Here is a 23,685-nt window from a genome sequence, read left to right as displayed (position 1 = left end):
GAATATGAAGGACTAAAATATTATGTTTAAATGTAGATAAAACCAGATTATAAGATTTAAAATGTTAATAAAATTTGGTTTAAATGACTTAAACTATCGAGTAGAACTAAAATACAGTTTAAATTTTCACATATTTTACCTATAGTTATTCCTACATTTATCTCAAAAAATGTATAAAAGGTGTTTGTATTGTGATTAGTAGTAGGGGTGGCAAACAAAAAACTTGTCCTGTTTCGTTTAGTGAGACAATCTTAAAACAAAATATAAAATTAATATAATTAAAAATTAAATTTTTTAAAACAAAATATAAAATTAATATTGTCTAAAATAAAAAAAAATATTGTTCAAAATATATAATTAAATATTTTAAATTTAAAATTAATCAAATATAAAATATAATTCAAATATACTTTAAAATATTTTTAATTATTATATTCATTCTTTTGTAGATTAATAATATCATAAAAATTTATAAAAAAATAATTTTGACAAAAAAAAATGTCTGGTCCGGTGGAAAAATCTGTCCCGTCGAAATCCGGCAAAACCCACAAATTAAGTGGTGCGGGTTAGATAGATTTTTTAAGTTTATCGGTTTCAAATTTTTAACTTAACCCGTCTTAGGTGGGTTGTGCGAGCCGACCCGACGAATTTTAACCTGTTTGCCACCTCTAGATACTAATAAGACAAAAGATGTTTCGTAAAAATTATATATATATTTAATTATTAAAAAAGAATTTAATATATTATAATACAATAATTAATTTTTTAATTTAGTACATATATTTTATACTATGCTTAATTAGTGACTGATATTGAAGTATGTGTAAGAACTACGAAGATATAGACAACAGGCTTATAAATCAGATGTGAGAAAAATATGGAGGGGTGATACGGTAATTTAAAAGTTGGAAGATTTTTGAGTTTGCGAGTTGCGAGTTATACTTATGGCGCTCTTGTTTTTGTGGCTATATAAACGCTACTAGTGGGTGTGAATCACAGAATCAGATAGACTCACTCCATTTCAAATCAGTTTCCTAAAATACAATAATAATACACTATGGCATTATCACGCGTTGTTCTGCTTCTCGGAGTGTTCTTGCTTCTCTGCCTTTCTAAAGTAACATAATATACACTCATTAACTTGGTCTTTTTATATATATCCACCCACTTGAAGCTCGATGCTTAGTATTTTTTTTTTTAATTTTACTTTAGGTTTCATCTGATGTGAAGATAGAAGATGAAGATGATGAACAACTGAGCCTGCCCGCGGACAAGCCAGTATGCACTTTATTCTTTATCTTGTGTCCATTTAAATTTATTATGTGTCTTCAAATAAACTCTTGTTATTATTTTATTATTTAGTTTAAAGCTATGTAGTGTTATATATATAGTGCTGATTAAATGCTTTTGGCGCTGAAATTTATTTTGTTCAGCTTATTGTGAGAGACAGCAACAGAAGGCTAATGCAAGATATAGGTAAGCACCACACTATAAAATATGAGAATGCTACACAAATTAAATGTCATGCATCATTAACTTTTACACTAATCATTTGTACAACAATGATTTTTGACCCAAAATTTGCGTCTAAATTTAGACAAATAGTCTAGTCCATTTTTACGACTTTATATTTTTTTTTTGGATAACGCGGAAAATTGGAAACTATAATTTTTTTTGGTGTCTAATTGAAAAGTATATTTAATTTGCGGTTACTCTATTGGATTTTTAAAACATATTGAAATTTATTTTTTTGAAAATATTTAGTTATTTAATGTCATATAAACACAAATTAGTTACAATATATTTAGACATGTTATTTTTAACATATTTTTTAATAAAATAATCATCAAAGAATTAAATCAAGAGACATTCTACTATACAGATTAAAAATATATAGAGAGTATAATTTTTTTAATTATTTTTTATTATATTATTGTTGTTCAAAATATGAGTCTTAATTTTTTCAAAGACTTTAATCTCATAAAAAAAATGTAAATTTACATCTTTATCATATAATTCACTTTAAATCAAATATAACATAATAATTAAATTTATTTACAACATTATAATTAAATTTTGACTTGGAACACTAAATACTAAATCCGTATCATTGCATAATCGCTTATTTTTTGTATTTTTTAGCATGATGACTTAAAATAAGCTGAAAAAGAAAAATCATAACCTTATAAATTATGAAGTATGAGCATTTTATTGAGTTGAAGTATTCACATACATATTATAAAAATTTCGGTTAAGACATTAAATTGACATTCGTCCCACACTGTTTTTGGTTTTATTATGCATTTTTTAAAAATTGAACCGAACCGATTGGTTTGATTAGGTTGAATGAAAATCGTCTACCAAATTGGTCTGATTTAGGATAAAATCAGCCGGCAATAAATCGATTAGAAATAAAAAAAATTAGTCAAAAAATTAATTAATCGATCTATTTTTTTAATAGTTAATTAATTTAAGATAAAATATAAAATAAAATTATTTTAAAAAAAAATAAATCTTTTATATTCAATTTAATTTTGGTTAGTTTTGTTGAATTTTTAGTTTGAACTTTTTAGTTTTATCAATTTGTCAGTTCAACTTTCAGTGAATTTTTCTGTTTCAGTAAAAGAGTGAATATATTGAAGAGCCTATATTACTAAAATAAGTATGGAAATAACATATATTATTTATTATTAATAAATAATTTAAAATATTTTATGTAATTAAAAATTATTTACATGTTATTGTTAATAAATATTAAGATAAAGATATATATAAAAACAAAAGTTTAAAATTAGTATATTCATCATGTGCTCTAATCTCTCTCTATCGTATTGGGTTCCATATTCATGATTATATTTATAGCCCCGTATAGGTCTTGCTTTACAACACAAAATAGATGTAAAACAAAAAAAATCGTTGCTAAAAGATTATAAGTCTTACAATACAATACAAAATACATGTAAATAAGAAAAATCTTTGCAAAACCTTGAAGCCTAGATATTTTGGATTCAAGTAACATGACGTAATCTATGTTGCTGGTCTAAGTTAAAAAGTTAGGTAAATATCTTGGTACATTTTAATTACGTGTCGAATTTGTCGAAATTATTTTTTAAGGTGAATATTAAATATTTAAAAATGATTTAATTATTAATTTTGAAGTTTTTTAAAAAATTAGACAATTTCGTGAGCTAAAAGTTAACCTTTGACGACATATATGTATGTAGGACATTTTGTCATAAAATAATGGTTGGTTGGTACTAGTGTACTAGTAGCATACATATGTATGATGTTGAATGAATTGAATAAGTGAATATTGTTTGGTTGGCAGATTGTGGTGGACTATGCAAAGAAAGGTGCAGTTTGCACTCAAGACCGAATTTGTGCAACAGGGCTTGTGGGACATGCTGTGTGAGGTGCAAGTGTGTCCCTCCTGGTACCGCTGGTAACAGGGAACTATGTGGTTCTTGCTACACTGACATGACCACCCATGGTAACAAGACCAAGTGCCCTTAAGCCTTAACCTATCTTACAACTTCCCCTTATGTATTATTTCTTCTTTCTTGTGTTGTGTAGTTTGTGCCCTTCTTGTGGTATGTGAATCTAGTGTATAACTGCTTAGTTCGTATGAGAAAAATACAAATATTTGTCATTATGAGATATATTATTACTTTACTTTCATGTTTGGACAACTAATACGCAATTATTAGTACAAATATCATAAAATTGGAAAATGTACAAAAACACCGTTCTATATGAATATGTGATATTTGATTGAAGGCAGTTTATATTTTTAAGTTCTAATGGACTGCGCGGCAAGGATTAGAGAAGTAAATACTAAAAAGAGTATTTGCCAATAAAATTACCATCTGTTTGTGTTGAATATTAAAAAGAATTGGCAGATTAGATTTTTTTGTGAGTAAAGTATCGTTTTTGTGGGTAAATTCTATTTGTATTTTTAATGTTGAAATTGTCTTATTTATATTTTTTAACGTTTGTAAAAGTGATTCAATGTTATTTTGCTGTCAATTACACATCATGAACGCTTTAGTTTGAGTTTTAAAAATTTCTTGTTGAAGTTAGAATACAATTGTCTGGGAAAGAATCGATGATTCACTCCGAAAATTAGTTCATCAAAAGTTAAAACTAATTTCTACAACATTTATATAATTCATTTTTCTAGGGACATAATTGGATCTAAACATAAATAATGAGTATAATATTAAAATCGAACACATCTAAATGAAATCTAATTGAGAATGAATACATCCAAGCAATGGCAGAGCTTGAAATAAAATTTTGGGGGGCCAAATAGAAAATAATTGTCATTATATTTTTGATATGAACCCCATTTAAGATAAGTTCGTCTAACCCAATCTTTTTGATTTGGGTGATATTGTCAAATTTAAAGCCTTTTTCTAGGGTTTCGTTTCAAAAAATTAAGGTCAAACTAATCAGATGCAACTCTTTGAACTTTTGAAGGTTGTATCTCACTTTCTTCGTGATTCATTAAAATAGAAGAACTATCTACATGTGTTGATATTGTAAAAGTTATATGTTCTCCTTCTTAAATATTAACCTTCCTCTTAAAAAATGCATCAATTCTTTGATTTTTTATGATTATTTAATATAAAAATTTGAATATATATCCTGTAAAATATGTAAAAAAGAAGTTAGAAGGATAAATATTAAAATTTATAATATTTATTGATTTTTTTTATCAATTTATACAAATGATAGTATCAATACTTATTAAATATTCTAATATTTTTTATCATATAAAAAATTAAATTAAATAAAGAGTCAAATATAAAATAATATTAAATTATATAAATAAAAATACCTAATTTTTTATATTTGAACTCAAAGGTAGAGGAAGTGTTGCTTATTGAATAGAGAGTTGCGAAATGCGAATACACTCAATTTAGTCTAAATCTAACATGTTTTAAATGTTTAAAATTAAAAATTATTGTGCAATAAAAGTAAGAGATAAAGATTGAATTTTGGTATTTTAAGTTATAATAAAATATTTGAGCTGACTTCACTATTTTTTATTTTTAAAAAAGTATTACTAACCTTTTTTAATAAAAGTTTGGGGGACATGCTCTTTGTCTGAACTAAGCTCCGCCTCTGCATGCAAGTGAGAATAATTGAAAAATATAATCTGATTTGTTAGTATAATTGATAGTAGGATAACATTAAATCACTTTTATAAACGTTAAGGATATAAATAGGACAATTTAAATATTAGGGACACAAATAAAACTTACTCCAAACTTAGAAACAAAATCGATATTTTATTTATTTATTTATTTATTTTTTGTATTGAGATTAGATATTAAATGATTAAATATATGTGTTCTTTTGATCGGAATCAAATATTAAAATTGGAAGTCCAAACTTGCATTGGGCTTGATGTTTTGCCCAAATTTGCAAAATAAAATCTATTTTACAATTAATCAGTTACACTCAAAAAAAAAAAAAAAACATAATCAGTTACAGGCAAGGCTATCAATAAAAGAGTTATTCGCCGTACCAAAAAGAGAAGAAAGAGAGATTCGGGCAAACTAAATGAATTGTTCGTTTATTTTTATTTGCCTTTAAATTAATTCAACCAAGTTAAGTTAGTCCATAGTTGGTTCACTTGTTTGTTTAGTCAAATATTGAGAGTTTAAATTTCGCTTTATACATGTAATAATTTGTTGATCCAATAAATTTATTTTTAATTTATTTTTTCTAATTTTAAAATATTTTTTTGATTAAAAAAATTTAAAATATTCTTAAAAGCCTTATTTCAATAATAAAAGGCTATTGGATATTGGGCCAAGTAAAAAATAAACATATGACTAATATCAGAATAAGGACAAAAATCAACTCAAATTGAGAACAATACAGATAAACATAAGCCTATTTACACCAAATTAAACAATGCCTAATTCTTTTATTACTCTGTTGTGTCTTCTTCGACACCATACATTCTTTTAGAATTAGTTAGTTTGACGGCTTACTATTCTGTTAGCATATGAATCATTTTCTAAAAATTTAGAAGATTTCATTTGATTTTGTTGAGTTATACAAAATATATTATAGGACAACATGTATATATATTGCTAATATACATAATGTTAATGAACAAGACAATTATAGCACAAAATTTCTCACCTCAACTCCTCTCCTTTCTCTTTGTTTTAATAACTAAATACTGTCAAATTTACTTTTGAATTTATCAAATAAATGTCGCCAAAAATTACTTACCGACAGATTTTTTTATTCAACGTTAATTATCGACGGATTTTCCGTCGGTTTTTTCAATGAATTTATCGAGATTGAATTGATGATTACCTAACGATAACTTTGGTGTCATTTCACGTGTTTAGACGCCAAATTACCGTTGGATAATCCTTTTTGGTAATATTTTTATTTATTTATTTATTTTGGTATAGTTAAGCGATAATTATTAGTCAAATTAAATCTCTTGTTAACAAAATTGTTAGCAAAAATCTAAAATTAACAAAAATTAACAAATTATTTTATTAAAAATAAATGATTTGAATATAATAAAATGTCACAGAAGTATAATACAATGAAGTAGACAAACAAAAAAATGAAACCCCTATAGATCCTGGTAATTGTCATTGTCGTGATCCCCCTGTTGAGGTGGCAGAGTAGGTGCTGACGTCGGTGTCCCACCAGCAGCGTTGCCGCTGGAACCAGCAATGCCATTGTCTCCAGCGCCACTGGCTCCAGCACGCATCTGCTGATTGTACTCCTCCATCTGCTCCCACAACTGATATACCAGAAAAATGTGGGGATCCTGGTCCATGTATGCTTACTTGCATTATAGGGGGTGTACAATTTATTGACTGCATGTGTGATTTAGGTGCATGTGTTAGTATTATGCCATTATCTGTATAGGATGCCTTGAGGCTCCCACCCTTGAAAAGGTCGGCAGCACATTTTGTTTTGGCAGATAAGAGCATAATCTCTGTGGTTGGCATTGCAGAAGACGTCCTGGTGAGCATTAGGGGGTTGACATTTTCTGTTGACTTTTATATTTTAGAGATTCCCCCTAATGACTTAGGAAGACCCTCATCCATCTTGCTTGGAAGACCATTTTTGAAGACTTCACGGTTTAAATTGGACGCCTTCTCGAGTACCTATTCCTTCGAAGTGGATGGAAGAGCAGTGAGCTTCAACCTTGACGAAGCTATGAAGCACCCACCGGAAGACCACTCCATCTTCCAATGTGACATTATTGAAGAGACTGTGGCGGAAGTTCACCAAGAAGCTATGGATGAAATGCACATGGAGCAAGGTACAAGTGTGGGGAAGCCATCTGAGCATACGGAGGACGCCCTGCCACCTTCAATGGCTCCGGATAATCAAGTACCAAGCCATGAGCTGAAAATGGAATTGAAGCCCCTTCCACTTCATCTTAAGTACACCTACCTTGAAGACAATCAGAAGCTCCCAGTTATCATTGCAAAAGAACTCACTTCCCAACAAGAGGAGCGACTACTTAGTGTGCTGAGAAGACACAAGAAGGCTATTGGGTGGAGTTCGGCGGACATAGTAGGTGTAAGCCCTCAGGTTTGCGAGCACCAGATATTTCTAGAGGAAGGAGGGAGGCCTATCCGTCAACCTCAAAGGCGGTTGAACCCCACCATTTTAGAAGTTGTAAAGAAGGAAGTGACCAGACTGCTAGAAGCTAACATCATTTATCCAATCTCGGATAGTGAATGGGTTAGCCCAGTCCAGGTAGTCCCGAAGAAGTCTAGTGTCACAACGGTGAAGAATGAGCACGGAGAACTCATGGCTACTAGAGTGCAAAATTCTTGGAGGGTGTGTATTGACTACAGACATCTGAACCAGGCCACTCGCAAGGTCACTACCCATTGCCTTTCATCGATCAAATGCTTGATCGCCTGTCAGGTAAATCACACTACTATTTTCTAGATAGTTATACAGGCTATTTTCAAATCCATATAGCTCCAGAAGATCAGAAGAAAACTACTTTTACATGTCCCTTTGGAACGTATGCATATAAGAGAATGCCTTTTAGCTTATGTAATGCACCGGCTACGTTTCATAGATGCATGATGAGTATTTTCTCAGATTTTCTTGAGAGTTGTATGGGAGTTTTTATTGATGACTTTAGTGTCTATGGTGATTCATTTGACCATTGCTTGGATAGTTTACCTAGAGTATTAGAAAGGTGTACTAGTTCAAACCTTGTACTTAATTTTGAAAAATGTCATTTTATGATGAAGCAAGGTATTGTTCTAGGCCATGTTGTTTCTAATACTAGTATATCTATTGATCCAGCAAAGGTAGATGTTATTTCTGGTTTACCTTACCCCTCTTCTGTGAGGGAAGTCTGTTTGTTTCTTGGTCATGTAGGTTCCTACCGGTGATTTATCAAGGACTTCAGTAAGGTAGCACTGCCTTTGTCCCGTCTACTGCAAAAGGATGTAGAGTTTGAGTTGAGTGAAGATTGCATGGAGGCGTTTGATAAGCTGAAGGTTGCCTTGACCCAAGCTCCTATTGTGAGAGGGCCTGACTGGAGTAGGCCATTCGAGATCATGTGCAACGCATCAAACTATGCGGTAGGAGCGGCGCTGGCTCAGCACGAAGTTAAGGACCTATATATTATTGCCTATGCCTCTAAGACTTTAGACGGTGCTCAGTCTAATTATACTACCACTGAAAAAGAGCTATTAGCTATTGTTTTTGCATTGGATAAATTCCGAGCTAACTTATTTGGAACTAAGGTAATAGTATATTCAGACCACGCAGCCTTAAAGTATTTGTTAGCTAAGAAAGAGTCGAAACCAAGGTTAATCCGTTGAATATTACTGTTGCAAGAATTTGATTTAGAAATCAAAGATAGGAGTGGTTTCCAAAACTTAGTGGCGGACCACTTGAGTTGCCTTGAACATATTAAAAATGACTCCACTCCTATTAATGATGCATTTCTACTTGATAGCTTGCAAGCAATATCTGAGGTGGTCTTTGGTATGCACCTATTGCTAATTATTTGGTTAGTCATACTTTCCCTCCTAATTTTACTAAGCATCAAAAGGACAAGCTTAAAAGCGAGTCCAAATATTATATATGGGATGACCCATATTTATGGAGATGTGGTGCTGACCAAATAATTAGAAGGTGTGTGCCACAATCAGAATTCCAGTCAATTTTAGAGGCTTGCCACTCTTCTGAGAGTGGTGGACACTTTGGTCCTCAGAGGACTGCTAGAAAAATTTTAGACTGTGGATTCTGGTGGCCCACACTTTTTAAGGATGCTAACATTTTTTGTGACTCTTGCCCCCAATGCCAAAGGTTTGGAAATATATCCAAGAGGGATGAGATGCCCCAACAGCTTATGTTGTTTTGTGAGATTTTTTATGTTTGGGGTATTGACTTCATGGGTCTATTTCCAAATTCGAATGGTTTCTTATACATTTTGTTAGCTGTCAATTATGTTTCTAAATGGGTGGAAGAAATTCCCACCCGTACTGATGATGCTAACATTGTTGTCTCTTTTGTTCAAAATAATATTATCTGTCACTTTGGATCACCCCGAGCAATCGTGAGTGATCAAGGCACTCACTTTTGTAACAGGAGAATGACAAGTCTACTGAAGAAACAAGGAATTATCCACAAGGTGGTGACAGCTTACCATCCCCAGACCAATGGACAAGTCGAGGTGTCAAACAGGGAGTTTTCATACTTAAAAGATAAATAAAACATAAAATAAAGATAGAGATACTTATGTAATTCATTGGTGGGAATTTCAGATAAGCGTATGGAAATGCTTCATCCCTCTTGAATTTCTGCTTTCCTACTGCCTTCATCCAATCCTTCATACTCCTTTCCATGGCAAGCTGTATGTTGGGCATCACCGTTGTCAATGGCTACTTCCCGTCCTCTCAGTGAACATGGTCCATGTGCACTGTCACCGCACGACTAATCATGTATCGGTTCTCGATCATGTTGGAATAGAATCCAGTGATCCTTTTGTATCTGTCACTATGCCCAACACTCGCGAGTTTGAAGCTCGTCACAGTAATCCCTTCCCAGATCCTACTCGAAATACCACAGACAAGGTTTAGACTTTTCGGATCTCAAGAATGGCTGCCAATAATTCTAGCTTATACCACGAAGACGCCGATCTTTTGGAATGGAGGCTAAGAGATACACGCTCAATCTTAAGTAGAATGGAAATGGTTGTCAGTCACGCGTTCATAGGTGAGAATGATGGTGAGTGTCACGGATCATCACATTCATTAGGTTGAAGTGTGACTGAATATCTTAGAACAAGAATAAGCATGAATTGAATAGAGACTAGTAGTAATTGCATTAATACTCGAAGAACAGTAGAGCTCCAAACCTTAATCTATGGTGTGTAAAAACTCCACCGTTGAAAATACATAAGAACAAGGTCCTGGCATGGCCAAATGGCCAGCCTCCCCAAATGACATATGAATTCGAAAATAGGGAAAAAGACCGATGCCCAGATTCCAAGATGAAAATACAATAGTAAAAGGTCCTATTTATAATGAAACTAGCCTGAAAATACCTGAAATCACAAAAAATACACAAACTCATAGTAAAGTCGAGAAATGTGAATTTTGCTTAAAAACTAATAAAAATATACTAAAAACTAACTAAATCATACTAAAAACTATATAAAAACAATGCCAAAAAGCGTATAAATTATCTGCTCATCACAACACCAAACTTAAATTGTTGCTTGTCCCCAAGTAACTAAAAACAAAATAGGATAAAAAGAAGAGAATATACAATGAATCCCACAGTATCAACGAAACTTAGTTCTAATTATATGAGCGGGCTTGTAGCTTTTTGCTTTTGAACAGTTTTGGTATCTCACGTTTTCCTTTGAAATTCAGAAGATTGGCATCTATAGGAACTTATAATTTTAGATAGTGTTATTGATTCTCCTAGATCAGTACGTTGATTCTTGAACACAACTATTTTATGAGTCTTGGCCGTGACCCTAAGCACTTTGTTTTCCAGTAATACCACCGGATACATAAATGCCACAGACACATAACTGGGTGAACCTTTTCAGATTGTGACTCAGCTTTCTAAAGTCCACAGTTAGAGGTGTCCAGAGTTCTTAAGCACACTCTTTTGCTTTGGATCATGACTTTAACCACTTAGTCTCAAGCTTTTCACTTGGACCTGCATGCCACAAGCACATGGTTAGGGACAACTTGATTTAGCCGCTTAGGCCTAGATTTTATTTCCTTGGGCCCTTCTATTCATTAATGCTCAAAGCCTTGGATCCTTTTTACCCTTGCCTTTTAATTTAATGGGATATTGGCTTTTTCTGCTTGCTTTTTCTTTTTTTTTCTTTCTCTTTTTTTTCGCCATATTTTTTTCACTGCTTTTTCTTGCTTCAAGAATCAATTTCATGATTTTTCAGATTATCAATAACATTTCTCTTTGTTCATCATTCTTTCAAGAGCTAACAACTTTAACAAAAATATGCACTATTCAAGCATTCATTCAGAGAACAAAAAGTATTGCCACCACATCAAAATAATTAAACTAGTTTCAAGATAAAATTTGAAATCCAAGTACTTCTTGTTCTTTTGTAATTAAGCACATTTTTCATTTAAGAGAGGCGAACGATTCATGGAGTTATTCATAGCTTTAAGACATAGACACTAGACACTAATGATCATGTAGTGAAGACACAAACATAGATAGAACATACAACATAAAGCTGAAAACAGAAAAATAAATAGACAAGGAGATTAAGGAATGAGTCCACCTTAGGGAGGGTAGCATCTTCCTCCTCTTGAAGAACCTATGGTGCTCTTGAGCTCCTCTATGTCTCTTCCTTGCCTTTTTTGCTCATCCCTCATAGCTCTTTGATCTTCTCTAATCTCATAGAGAATGATGGAGTGCTCTTGGTGTTCCACCCTTAATTGGTCCATGTTGTAACTCAAGCTTTCCAAAGAAGTGTTGAGTTGCTTCCAATAATTGTGTGGAAGAAATTACATCCCTTGAGGCATCTCAGGGATTTCTTGATGAGGGAATTCCTCATGCTCTTGCTGAGTGCCATGAATGGGCTCTCTAGTTTACTCCATCCTCTTCTTAGTGTTGGGCTTGTCCTCTTTAATGAGGATGTCTCCCTCTATGACAATCCCAGCTGAATAGCAAAGGTGACATATGAGATGAGGAAAGGCTAATCTTGCCAAAGGTTAGGACTTGTCAGCCACCTTGTAGAGTTCTAGAGGTACGATTTCATGAACTTCTACTTCCTCTCCAATTATGATACTATGGATCATGATGGCCCGATCCACAGTTACCTCAGATCGGTTGCTAGTGGGAATGATAGAGCGTTGGATGAACTCCAACCATCCTCTAGCCACAGGCTTAAGATCTGGTCTTCTCAATTGAACCGGGTTACCTCTTGAGTCTCTTTTCCATTGAGCTCCTTCTACACATATGTCCATGAGAACTTGGTCCAACCTTTGATCAAAGTTGACCCTTCTAGTGTAGGGGCGTGCGTTTTCTTCCATCATTGGCAAGTTGAACGCTAGCATCAAGTTTTCCCGACTGAAATCTAAGTATTTTCCCCGAACCATTGTAAGCCAATTCTTTGGGTTTGGGTTCATACTTTGATCATGGTTCCTAGTGATCCATGCGTTTGCATAGAACTCTTGAACCATTAAGATTCTGACTTGTTGAATGGGGTTGGCAATAACTTCCCAACCTCTTCTTCGGATCTCTTGTCGAATCTCTGGATATTCGCCCTTTTTTAGCCTAAAAGGGACCTCAGTGATCACCTTCTTCTTGGTCACAACTTCCTAGATGTGGTCTTGATGGACCTTTGAGATGAATCTCTCTATCTCCCATGAATCAGAGGTGGAGGCAGTTGCCTTCCCTTTCCTCTTTCTAGAGGCTTCTCTGGCCTTAGGTGCCATAAATGGTTATGGAAAAACAAAAAGCAATGCTTTTACCACACCAAACTTAAAATATTTGTTCGTCCCTGAGCAAAAGAAGAAAGAAAGATGTAGAAGAAGAAAATGGAGGAGATGGATGGTGTATAGGGTTCAGCCAAGGGGGGAAGAAGGTGTTTGTGATGTGTGAAAATGAAGGAGTGAAGAGGGCTATTTATAGGGAGAGTGGCCAAATGTTTTAGGTGGGTTTGGGAGGGAAATGGTTTTGAATTTTGAAGTGGGTGGGGGGTTTTTGTGGAAGAGTTAAAGAAGTGATTGGTGAAGGGTATTTGGGGAAGAGTGTTGTAGAAAGGTATGAGGAGGAGAGAGAGTGAGTTGAGGTGGTGGGGATCTTGTCGGGTCCACAGATCCTGAGGGGTCAAGGAATTCTCATCCATGCTCCAATTGGCCGTTCAAAACTCCTTAGAGTGCAATTCTAGCATCTAAACACCAGTTTGCTGCCTTGTTCTGGCATTTAAACGCTAGCTTTCCTTCTTATTCTGGCATCTAAACGCTAGTTTGTTGCCCTGTTCTGGCATTTAAACGCCAGTCTGGTGCCCTATTCTGGCGTTTAAATGCCCAGAGAGGTGCCAGATTGGGCGTGTAAATGCCCATTTTGCTACCTTTACGGGCGTTTAAACGCCAGTAAGTCCTTCCTCCAAGGTGTGATGTTTTCAATGCTGTTTTTTTATTTTTTTTTCTTTATTTTTGTCTTTGTGACTTCGCATGATCATCAACCTAAAAGAAAACAAAATAATATAGATAAAATTAAACTAAAATTGGGTTGTCTCCCAATAAGCACTTCTTTAATATTAATAGCTTGACAGTGAACTCTCATGGAGTCTCACAGATGATCAGAGTATGGTTGAGATCTATCAACACCAAACTTAGAGTTTGGCTGTGGCCTCCTAACACCAAACTTAGAGTCTGAATGTGGGGGCTCTGTTTGACTTTGTATTGGGAGAAGCTCTTCATGCTTACTCTCCATGGTTACAGATGGAGAGCCTTGAGTCTTTACTACAAGGCATTCTTCATTCACATGAAGGATCAACTATCCTCTATCAACATCAATCACAGCTCTTGCTGTGGCTAGGAAGGGTCTTCCAAGGATGATGGATTCATCCTCATCCCTCCTAGTGTCTAGGATTATGAAATTAGCAGGGAAGTAAGGGCCTTCAACCTTCACTAGCACGTCCTCTACTAGTCCATAAGCCTTTTTCATAGATTTATCTGCCATCTCCAATGAGAATTTGGCAGCCTGTACCTCATAGATTCCCAGTTTCTCTATTACAGAGAGTGGCATCATGTATATCCCTGACCCCAGGTCACACAGAGCTTTTTCAAAGGTCATGGTGCCCATGGTACAGGGTATTAAGAATTTACCGTATCCTGTTTCTTTTGAGGTAAATTTTGCTGAACCAATGTATTCAGTTCATTGGTGAGCAAGGGAGGATCTTCCTCCCAAGTCTCATTACTAAATAGCTTGGCATTCAGCTTCATGATTGCTCCTAAATATTGGGTAACTTGCCCTTCAATAATGTCTTCATCCTCTTCAGAAGATGAATAGTTATCAGAGCTCATGAATGGTAAAAGGAGGTCCAAGGGAATCTTTATGGTCTTTGTATGAGCCTCAGATTCTTTTGGTTCCTCATTAGGGAATTCCGTACTGACCATTGGACATCCCCTGAGGTCTTCCTCATTGGGATTCACGTCCTCCTCCCCCTCTAAGGTTTTGGCCATGTTGATTATATCAATGGCCTTGCACTCTCCTTTGGGATTCTCTTCTGTATTGCTTGGAAGAGTGCTAGGAGGAGTTTTAGTAACCCTTTTACTCAGCTGGCCCACTTGTGCCTCCAAATTTCTAATGGAGGATCTTGTTTCAGTCATGAAACTAAGAGTGGCCTTAGATAGATCAGAGACTATGTTTGCTAAGCTATAAGGATTCTGCTCAGAATGCTCTGTCTGTTGCTGAGATGATGATGGGAAAGGTTTGCTATTACTAAACCTGTTTCTTTCACCATTTTTATTATTGAAGCCTTGCTTCTGTTGATCCTTCCATGAAAAATTTGGTTGATTTTTCCATGAAGGGTTATACGTGTTTCCAAAGGCTTCACCCATGTGATTCACCTCTGCCATTGCAGGGTTCTCAGGATCATAGGCTTCTTCTTCAGAATATGCTTCTTTAGTACTGTTGGATGCATTTTGCAATCCATTCAGACTCTAAGAGATCATATTGACTTATTGGGTCAATATTTTGTTCTGAGCCAGTATGGCATTCAGAGCATCATCAATTTCAAGAACTCCTCTCTTTTGAGGCGTCCCATTACTCATAGGATTCCTCTCAGAGGTATACATGAACTGGTTATTTGCAACCATTTCAATAAGTTCCTGAGCTTCTGTAGGTGTTTTCTCTAGGTGAATGGATCCACCTGCAGAGTGGTCCAATGATATCTTGGAAAATTCAAACAGACCATCATAGAGTATATCTAATGTGATCCATTCTGAAAGCATGTCAGAAGGACATTTTTTAGTCAGCTGCTTGTATCTTTCCCAAGCTTCATAGAGGGACTTACCATCTTTTTGTCTGAAGGTCTGAACATCCACTCTAAGCTTGCTCATCTTTTGAGGAGGAAAGAACTTGGCTAAGAAAGCCGTGACCAGCTTATTCCAAGAGTCCAGGCTATCTCTAGGTTGTGAGTCCAACCATATTCTAGCTCTGTCTATTACAGCAAAAGGGAAAAGCATAAGCTTGTAAACTTCAGGATCAACTCCATTGGTCTTAACAGTAGAGAAACTAATTGAGGCTTTAGCAAAAGGGAAAAGCATAAGCTTGTAGTCTTCTGATGGAAGTCCATGAAACTTGTAGTTCTGTTGCAGTAGAGAAACTAATTGAGGCTTTAGCTCAAAATTGTTTGCTCCTATGGCAGGGATTGAGATGCTTCCTCCATATAAGTTGGAAGTTGGTGTAGTAAAATCACCAAGCATCTTCCTTGCATTATTGTTTGGTTCGGCCAAAATTGTTTCTTTTGGTGCTTCCTTTTCGAAAATTTCAGTGAGGTCCTCTTCAGAATTTTGTGCTTTAGCTGCTCTTAGCTTCTTCTTCAGAGTCCTTTTAGGTTCAGGATCAGCTTCAACAAGTATGCCTTTATCTTTGTTCCTGCTCATATGAAAGAGAAGAAAACAAAGAAAATATGGAAGCCTCTATGTTACAGTATAGAGATTCTTTGAGATGTCAGAGGAAAATAAGAATAGAAGGATGAGGTAAGAATTTGAACACATAAGAGAGATGGAGTTTGAATTGACAATAGAAGAGAAATGTTAGTGTTTAAATAGAAAAAGATGAGAGGGGGGAAAATTTTTGAAAACTAAATTTTTTTAAAAAAAGGAATTAAGTTTTAAATGAGATTTTGAAAAATTGGAAGTGGTTTTCGAAAATTTGAAGTGAAAAAGGTAGTTAAGTGGTTTTGAAAAAGATAATAAGTTAGAAAAAGATTTTTACCGGAAGTGTTCAATCCGTAAATCCCGCATGGGGTGTAGAAGGTTTTGATCCTTTTGTTCCGGGGGGAATAGCCTCTCATCATATTAGAATTTTAAAAAGATATGATTTGAAAAAGCTATGATTTTGAAGATATGATTGGAAAGATAAAAATTAAAAAGATTTTATTTTGAAAGAAAATATGAAGATTTGAAAAAGATTTTATTTGAAAACAAAATTCCTCTCCTTGTGTCATCCTGGCGTTAAACGCCTAGGAGCTGCATGTTTTGGGCGTTTAATGCCCAATTACTGCATGGTTTGGGCGTTTAAATGCCAGCCGCCAGTTTTCCTTCTTCACTGGGTGTTTTGAACGCCTAGCTTTTTCTCTGTAATTCCTCTGCTTTATGTTCTTGGATCTTCATTTTGCTAAATCCTTTATTCAAGAAGATATGTTTTCAATTTTGAAAAACAACAAAATGAGTCGAAACATATAATTCTTGGATCAAAACACAAGATATATGCAAGAACATTATGAACGTCAAGATGAACACCAAGAACTCTCTTGAAGACCAAGATGAACATCAAGAACTCAGTTTTCTTAATGAAAGAAAACATGGAGGACACCAAACTTAGAACTTTCTCATGTTTGGACCATATGAATGCAAGAATGCATATGTAGAACAATATGCATTGCAAATCAATAAATCATGAAGATCAAACAAAGCAATTCATCAAGAACGACTTGAAGATCATCAAGAACACAATGTATGTTTTTCGAAAAATGCGAGACAATTAAAATCATGCAATTGACACCAAACTTAAAATTTTTCCTTAGATTCAAACAAGAACCATGAAATATTTTTGAGTTTTTATGATTTTATGAATTTTTTTTGGATTTTTCGAAAATTATCTTTAGAAAAATGAAAAAAAAAGAAGAAAAAATGTTTTTGAAAGGTTTTTGAAAACTTTTTGAAAATCAAATAAAGGTTGAAATAAGAAGAAAATTACCTAATCTAAGTAACAAGATGAACCGTCAGTTGTTCAAACTCGAACAATCCCTGGCAACGGCGCCAAAAACTTAGTGCACGAAATTGAGATACACAATGGCGCCAACAACTTGTACGCACAATTGTAATCTCAACTCTTTTTCACAACTTCGAATAACTAACCAGCAAGTGCACTGGGTCATCCAGGTAATAAACCTTACGTGAGTAAGGGTCGATCCCACGGAGATTGTCGGCTTGAAGCAAGCTATGGTCAACTTATAAATCTCAGTTAGGCGGATTCAAATAGGTTATGGAGTTTTCATACTTAAAAGATAAATAAAACATAAAATAAAGATAGAGATACTTATGTAATTCATTGGTGGGAATTTCAGATAACGTATGGAGATGCTTCATCACTCTTGAATCTCTACATTCCTACTGCCTTCATCCAATCCTTCATACTCCTTTCCATGGCAAGCTGTATGTTGGGCGTCACCGTTGTCAATGGCTACTTTCTGTCCTCTCAGTGAAAATGGTCCATGTGCGCTGTCACTGTATGGCTAATCATCTGTCGGTTCTCGATCATGTTGGAATATAATCCAGTTATCATTTTGCGTCTGTCACTACGCCCAACACTCGCGAGTTTGAAGCTCGTCATAGTCATCCCTTCCCAAATCCTACTCAGAATACCACAGACAATGTTTAGACTTTCCGGATCTCAAGAATGGCCACCAATAATTCTAGCTTATATCACGAAGACTCTGATCTTTCGGAATGGAGGCTAAGAGATACACGTTCAATCTTAAGTAACACGGAAGTGGTTGTCAGTCACGCGTTCATAGGTGAGAATAATGGTGAGTGTCACGGATCATCACATTCATCAGGTTGAAGTGCGAGTGAATATCTTAGAACAAAAATAAGCATGAATTGAATATAGAACAGTAGTAATTGCATTAATACTCGAGGAACAGCAGAGCTCCACACGTTAATCTATGGTGTGTAGAAACTCCACCGTTGAAAATACATAAGAACAAGGTCCAGGCATGGCCGAATGGCCAGCCTCCCCAAATGACATATGAATTTGAAAATAGGGAAAAAGACTGATGTCCAGATTCCAAGATGAAAATACAATAGTAAAAGGTCCTATTTATAATGAAACTAGCTACTAGGGTTTACAAAAATAGGTAAATGATGCAGAAATCTACTTCTGGGCCCACTTAGTGTGTGCTTGGGCTGAGCATTGAGCTTCACACGTGTAGAGGTCTTCCTTGGAGTTAAACACCAGCTTTGGTGCCAGTTTGGGCGTTTAACTCCAACTTTTATGCCAGTTCTGACGTTTTGACGCCAGAAAAGGACAGAGAGCTGGCATTTTGATGCCATTTTACGTCATCAAAATTCGTGCAAAGTATGGACTATTATATATTGCTGGAAAGCCTGGATGTCTACTTTCCATCGCAATTGAGAGCGCACCATTTGGAGTTCTGTAGCTTCAGAAAATCTACTTCGAGTGCAGGGAGGTCAGAATCCAACAGCATCTGTAGTCCTTTGTCAGCCTCTGAATCAAATTTTTGCTCAGGTCCCTCAATTTCAGCCAGAAAATACCTGAAATCACAGAAAAACACAAAAACTCATAGTAAAATCCATAAATGTGATTTTTGGTTAAAAACTAAGAAAAATATACTAAAAACTATATAAAAACAATGCCAAAAAGCATATAAATTATCCGCTCATCACGCATACTAGAGAAGATTGTGAAGCCTCATAGGAAGGACTGGAGTGCTTGACTGGCAGATGCGCTTTGGGCTTATCAGACTGCGTACAAGACACCCATCGAAATGAGTCCATTCCGCCTAGTCTATGGAAAGGCTTGTCACTTTTCAGTGGAGGTAGAACACAAGGCATACTGGGCAGTGAAGGAATGCAACTTAGGATTGGGAGGAGTTGACATTGAAAGAAAGCTGTAACTATAGGAATTGGAGTGCCTTTGCCTAGAAGCATATGAAAACTCACGGCTCTACAAGGAAAAGGTGAAGGCAGTGCATGACAAGAATATCAAGAGAAGAGAGTTTAGAGCTAGAGATTTGGTCCTCCTCTATAACTCAAGGCTAAGACTCATGCTAGAAAAGTTGAGATCAAGGTGGGAAGGACCCTACAGGGTGGAGAAGGCTGAGCCTTATAGAGTCTTCCACCTGAGTCATCCTTCAAGCCCTACCTTCTTCAAGGTAAATGGCCACCGCTTGAAGCTATATCATGGTGAGAAAATGAACAACAAGGAGCTGGAGATCTTCCTCTTGAAGGATCCAGCACAAGAAGAGGACTGAGCTTATGGACAGTCCAACTTAAGGACGTTAAAGAAAAGTGTTAGGCGGGAGGCAACCCACCATGATATGATCTTCCCTTTATATTAGTCTCATTTCATTTATATTAGTGTCATCATTCAGTCCCGTATGTTTTCCTTTACATATATATATATATATATATATAACAAAAAAAATGCCTCTGACATGTAAGCGTCTATGACCCGCACGCATCCTAGAGAGGTTTGAAATTTTATAAAAAAGTTACAAAGAGTTGGGCGGGAAACGTGCAGGAGGGGTGCCTGGTGCACAAGCAACCCTATGCATATGCATGACCCACGCATACGCATCGCCTGCAATTTTGGCAATCCATGTGCACGCGTCAGTGATGCGTACACGTGGAATGAAAATCGGCAAAAACATAGTGTTTTGGCAGAGAGTTGTGAGGCCATGGTGCTGGAGCCATGTGACTAGCATGACCAGTGGTCACGCTTACGCGTGACCGATGCTTACGCGTCGCCCGTAACCTTGACAACCCACGTGCATGCATCCCCCACGCATATTCGTGGGTGTGCAAATCGACGCATATCGTAAAATTGAAGAGAGTGTTGCGCGGGAGTGCTGACGGAATCGTGCGTTTGGCATGGATAGAGGTCACGCGTGGGCGTGAATGACGCTTACGCGTCCGGTAACATCCACCCCACCCCCGCGTCAATTACCTCAGCGCGCTGCCCTGTTCTGTTTTCTTTCAATTTTATTTTCTTTTCTTTTTTCAAATCCTAATTCTCTCTTCTTCTTCTCCCTAATTTCTTTCTCATCTTTTCTTCTTTCCCTCCCTCTTACTTTCTTCTTCTTCCCCTCTTTCTCCTCTTCTCTCACTCTTACTTCCAATAACCTCCCTATTTTCATCTTCGTAAGGTTTCCTTTCTTTCTCTCTTCTACTCTCTATTTTTGGCATTTTTTTTCATGTCGGTGTTGGTATTTTATTTGGGTGCTTAAATTACTATATGTTAGCTTGTAGATATTATGAAGAGTGAATTGACATTTGACATTTTCATTTGGGTCTCATATATGCTTGGATTAATTACCTTACTTCCTATATTTAAATAGCACACCAAGTGTTTGTGAAAAAGCTCTCTTGGCATTTTGATCTCTATTCTATTTTATTCTTATACTTTAATGCCTCTTTTTTCACAAATCTTGCAATCTATTGTGTATTGAGTATATTAGTCATTAATTGTCCACATGGAAGTGCTCATTATTTTGTTACATGTGATAATTATTTTTGCTATTGATGCTTGAGCTATGCTTCTCATGCTTGTTACTTGCATGCTTTAAACCCTCTTGCATCTAGTTGTTTTGATATGCCTTCATGATGTTACTTGATGTCCTACTTGCATGTTGTCGCGACCATGCATTTAAGACACTATCTTCTTCTTTGGCATTGATTATCACTTGGACCTTCTTCCTCCCGATTTTTACTATTTAAATTTGATATTCCTTTTCTTTCTTCCCTTTTCAGGATGGCCACCAAAAAGGGTAAAGAGAAAGCTTCTGACAAGACACCGACGAAGAGAAGAACTAAAAGAGCACCAGCTAAGGAGCAACCATCCACAACAGTCAAGCCACCGACTAAGTGGGTAAAGAGGACTATCAGAATAGATGAAGCGGAAAAGGCATTTGCCGCACGGGACTCCGTACGGTTCACCAACCGTTACTGTGAGCGGATGTTCCCCATTTTAGTGAAATGGAACTACAATAATGAGCACCTCCTCATCCTTCCGACGCACTTCGTTGACTTTGTGGAGCCCCGCATTGAAAGGAGACAGTGGAGATTCTTAAGACGGCAGTCGCGAGAGGCCAACTTATCTTGGGTAGTCAAATTCTACTCCAACTTTCACTTGCCCACCTTGCAGTCTGTCTATGTTGGCCAAAAGCAAGTCCCTGTTTCCGAAGGTGCCATACAGAGAGTGCTGGATCTTCCACCTAGCCCAGAAGGATTGGATGCATATCAAGTGGCCCAAGTAGAGCGCCAAACATACAAGTTTGACTGGAAAAGTGTCTTTAGAGTCATCGCCCTACCTGGCAACAACTGGACCTATGGACAACATCGGGCTAGACCCAAGAGCATCTCCGCCACTGCACTCACCCTCGAGGCTTGTCTGTGGGCACATTCTGTCCCATTACATCCTTTGAAGCACCCACAAGTCCACCTTCACTGCTGACATGGTCGTCTTCATCTGGTGCATTCTCACAGAGCAACCAATCAACTTGCCCCGACTCATCCATCAAGCTATGGGACACGTGCAGATTGCGGGCAACCTACCTTTTCCCGCCCTGGTACAAATTTGGTCTCTACCGCGGGAGTCTCCTATCGGACTAGGGATACAAAGGCCATGATTCCTATGGATGATCAGTATGTCCCGAATGGGAAGTATATCAGACCTCCAGCACCTTCCGTAAGCCAGACTGAAGGCCCGTCCTTCGATGCCCCTTCTTCTTCCGCTCCACCATCACCCACTTGGTGGACGAAGTTATGATTCATACTTAAATTGTTGTTTGAAATTGATTCCCTGGTAATGGCCCCAAAAATTTGGTGCTCAATACCATGATCTAACATAATTTCACAACTTTGCTCAACTAACCAGCAAGTGTACTAGATCGTGCAAGTAATAAACCTTACGTGAGTAAGGGTCGATCCCACAGAGATTGTTGGTATGAAGCAAGCTATGGTCATCTTGTAAATCTCAGTCAAGCAGATAATAAATGGTTATGGAGTTTTCGAATAATAATAATAAATAAACTGAAAATAAAGATATAAATACTTATGTAAATAATTGGTGGGGATTTCAGATAGGCGTATGAAGATACTGTGCTCCTTCTGAATCTCTACTTTCCTACTGCCTTCATCCAATCCTTCTTACTCCTTTCCATGGCAAGCTGTATGTAGGGCATCACCGTTGTCAATGGCTACATCCCATCCTCTCAGTGAAAAAGGTCCAAATGCTCCGTCACAGCACGACTAATCATCTGTCAGTTTTCGATCATGTTGGAATAGAATCCCTTGATTCTTTTGCATTTGTCATCACGCCCAACAATCGCGAGTTTGAAGCTCGTCACAGTCATTCAATCCCTGAATCCTACTCAGAATACCACAGACAAGGTTTAGACTTTCCAGATTCTCATGAATGCCGCCATCAATCTAGCTTATACAACGAAGATTCTAGTCAAGGAATCCAAGAGATATGCACCCGGTCTAAGGTAGAACGAAAGTGGTTGTCAGTCACGCGTTCATAGGTGAGAATGATGATGAGTGTAACGGATCATCACATTCATCATGGTGAAGTGCAACGAATATCTTAGAACAGGAATAAACTGAATTGAATAGAAAATAGTAGTAATTGTATTAAAACTCCAGGTACAGCAGAGCTCCACACCCTTAATCTATGGTGTGTAGAGACTCCACCGTTGAAAATACATAAGTGAAGGTCCAGGCATGGCCGAATGGCTAGCCCCCAAAATATGATATGAATTCGAAAATAGGGAGAAGGACCTATGGTCAAAAGACCGAATGGTCAAAGACACTAAATACAATAGTAAAAAGTCCTATTTATACTAGACTAGCTACTAGGGTTTACAGAAGTAAGTAATTGATGCAGAAATCCACTTCTGGGGCCCACTTGGTGTGTGCTTGGGCTGAGCTTGAACTTTACACGAGCTGAGGCTTCTTTTGGAGTTGAATGCCAAGTTGTAACGTGTTTTTGGCGTTCAACTCTGGTTTGTGATGTGTTTCTGGCGTTTGACTCCAGAATGCAGCTTGGAACTGGCGTTGAGCGCCAGTTTACGTCGTCTAATCACAAATAAAGTATGGACTATTATATATTGCTGGAAAGCTCTAAATGTCTAATTTCCAACGCCGTTCAAAGCACGCCATTTGGCATTCTGTAGCTCTAGAA

At 36.4% G+C, this 23,685-nt stretch overlaps 1 protein-coding gene across 1 annotated transcript; it reads left to right on the top strand.

Annotated features, from left to right (window-relative positions):
• Positions 1–581: 581 nt before the first annotated feature.
• On the top strand, positions 582–3,652 carry LOC112695808 (snakin-2). The gene is made up of 4 exons (XM_025748299.3): positions 582–1,117; positions 1,213–1,278; positions 1,434–1,476; positions 3,329–3,652. Exons 1-4 carry the CDS (start codon positions 1,058–1,060, stop codon positions 3,511–3,513), a joined length of 354 nt encoding a protein of 117 aa, XP_025604084.1. The 5' UTR covers positions 582–1,057; the 3' UTR covers positions 3,514–3,652.
• Positions 3,653–23,685: the final 20,033 nt, after the last annotated feature.

Source organism: Arachis hypogaea, chromosome 1, assembly GCF_003086295.3.
Source record: "Arachis hypogaea cultivar Tifrunner chromosome 1, arahy.Tifrunner.gnm2.J5K5, whole genome shotgun sequence".
Taxonomy (NCBI): domain Eukaryota; kingdom Viridiplantae; phylum Streptophyta; class Magnoliopsida; order Fabales; family Fabaceae; genus Arachis; species Arachis hypogaea.
This window is presented reverse-complemented; position numbering and strand designations above follow the sequence as displayed.

Excerpts from the sequence above, each read along its gene's own strand:
- LOC112695808 (XM_025748299.3), top strand. The coding sequence starts at position 1,058 with ATGGCATTATCACGCGTTGTTCTGCTTCTCGGAGTGTTCTTGCTTCTC. Across the intron at positions 1,279-1,433 it reads GCCTGCCCGCGGACAAGCCA|CTTATTGTGAGAGACAGCAA; the intron begins GTATGCACTTTA and ends TATTTTGTTCAG. Across the intron at positions 1,477-3,328 it reads AAGGCTAATGCAAGATATAG|ATTGTGGTGGACTATGCAAA; the intron begins GTAAGCACCACA and ends TTTGGTTGGCAG.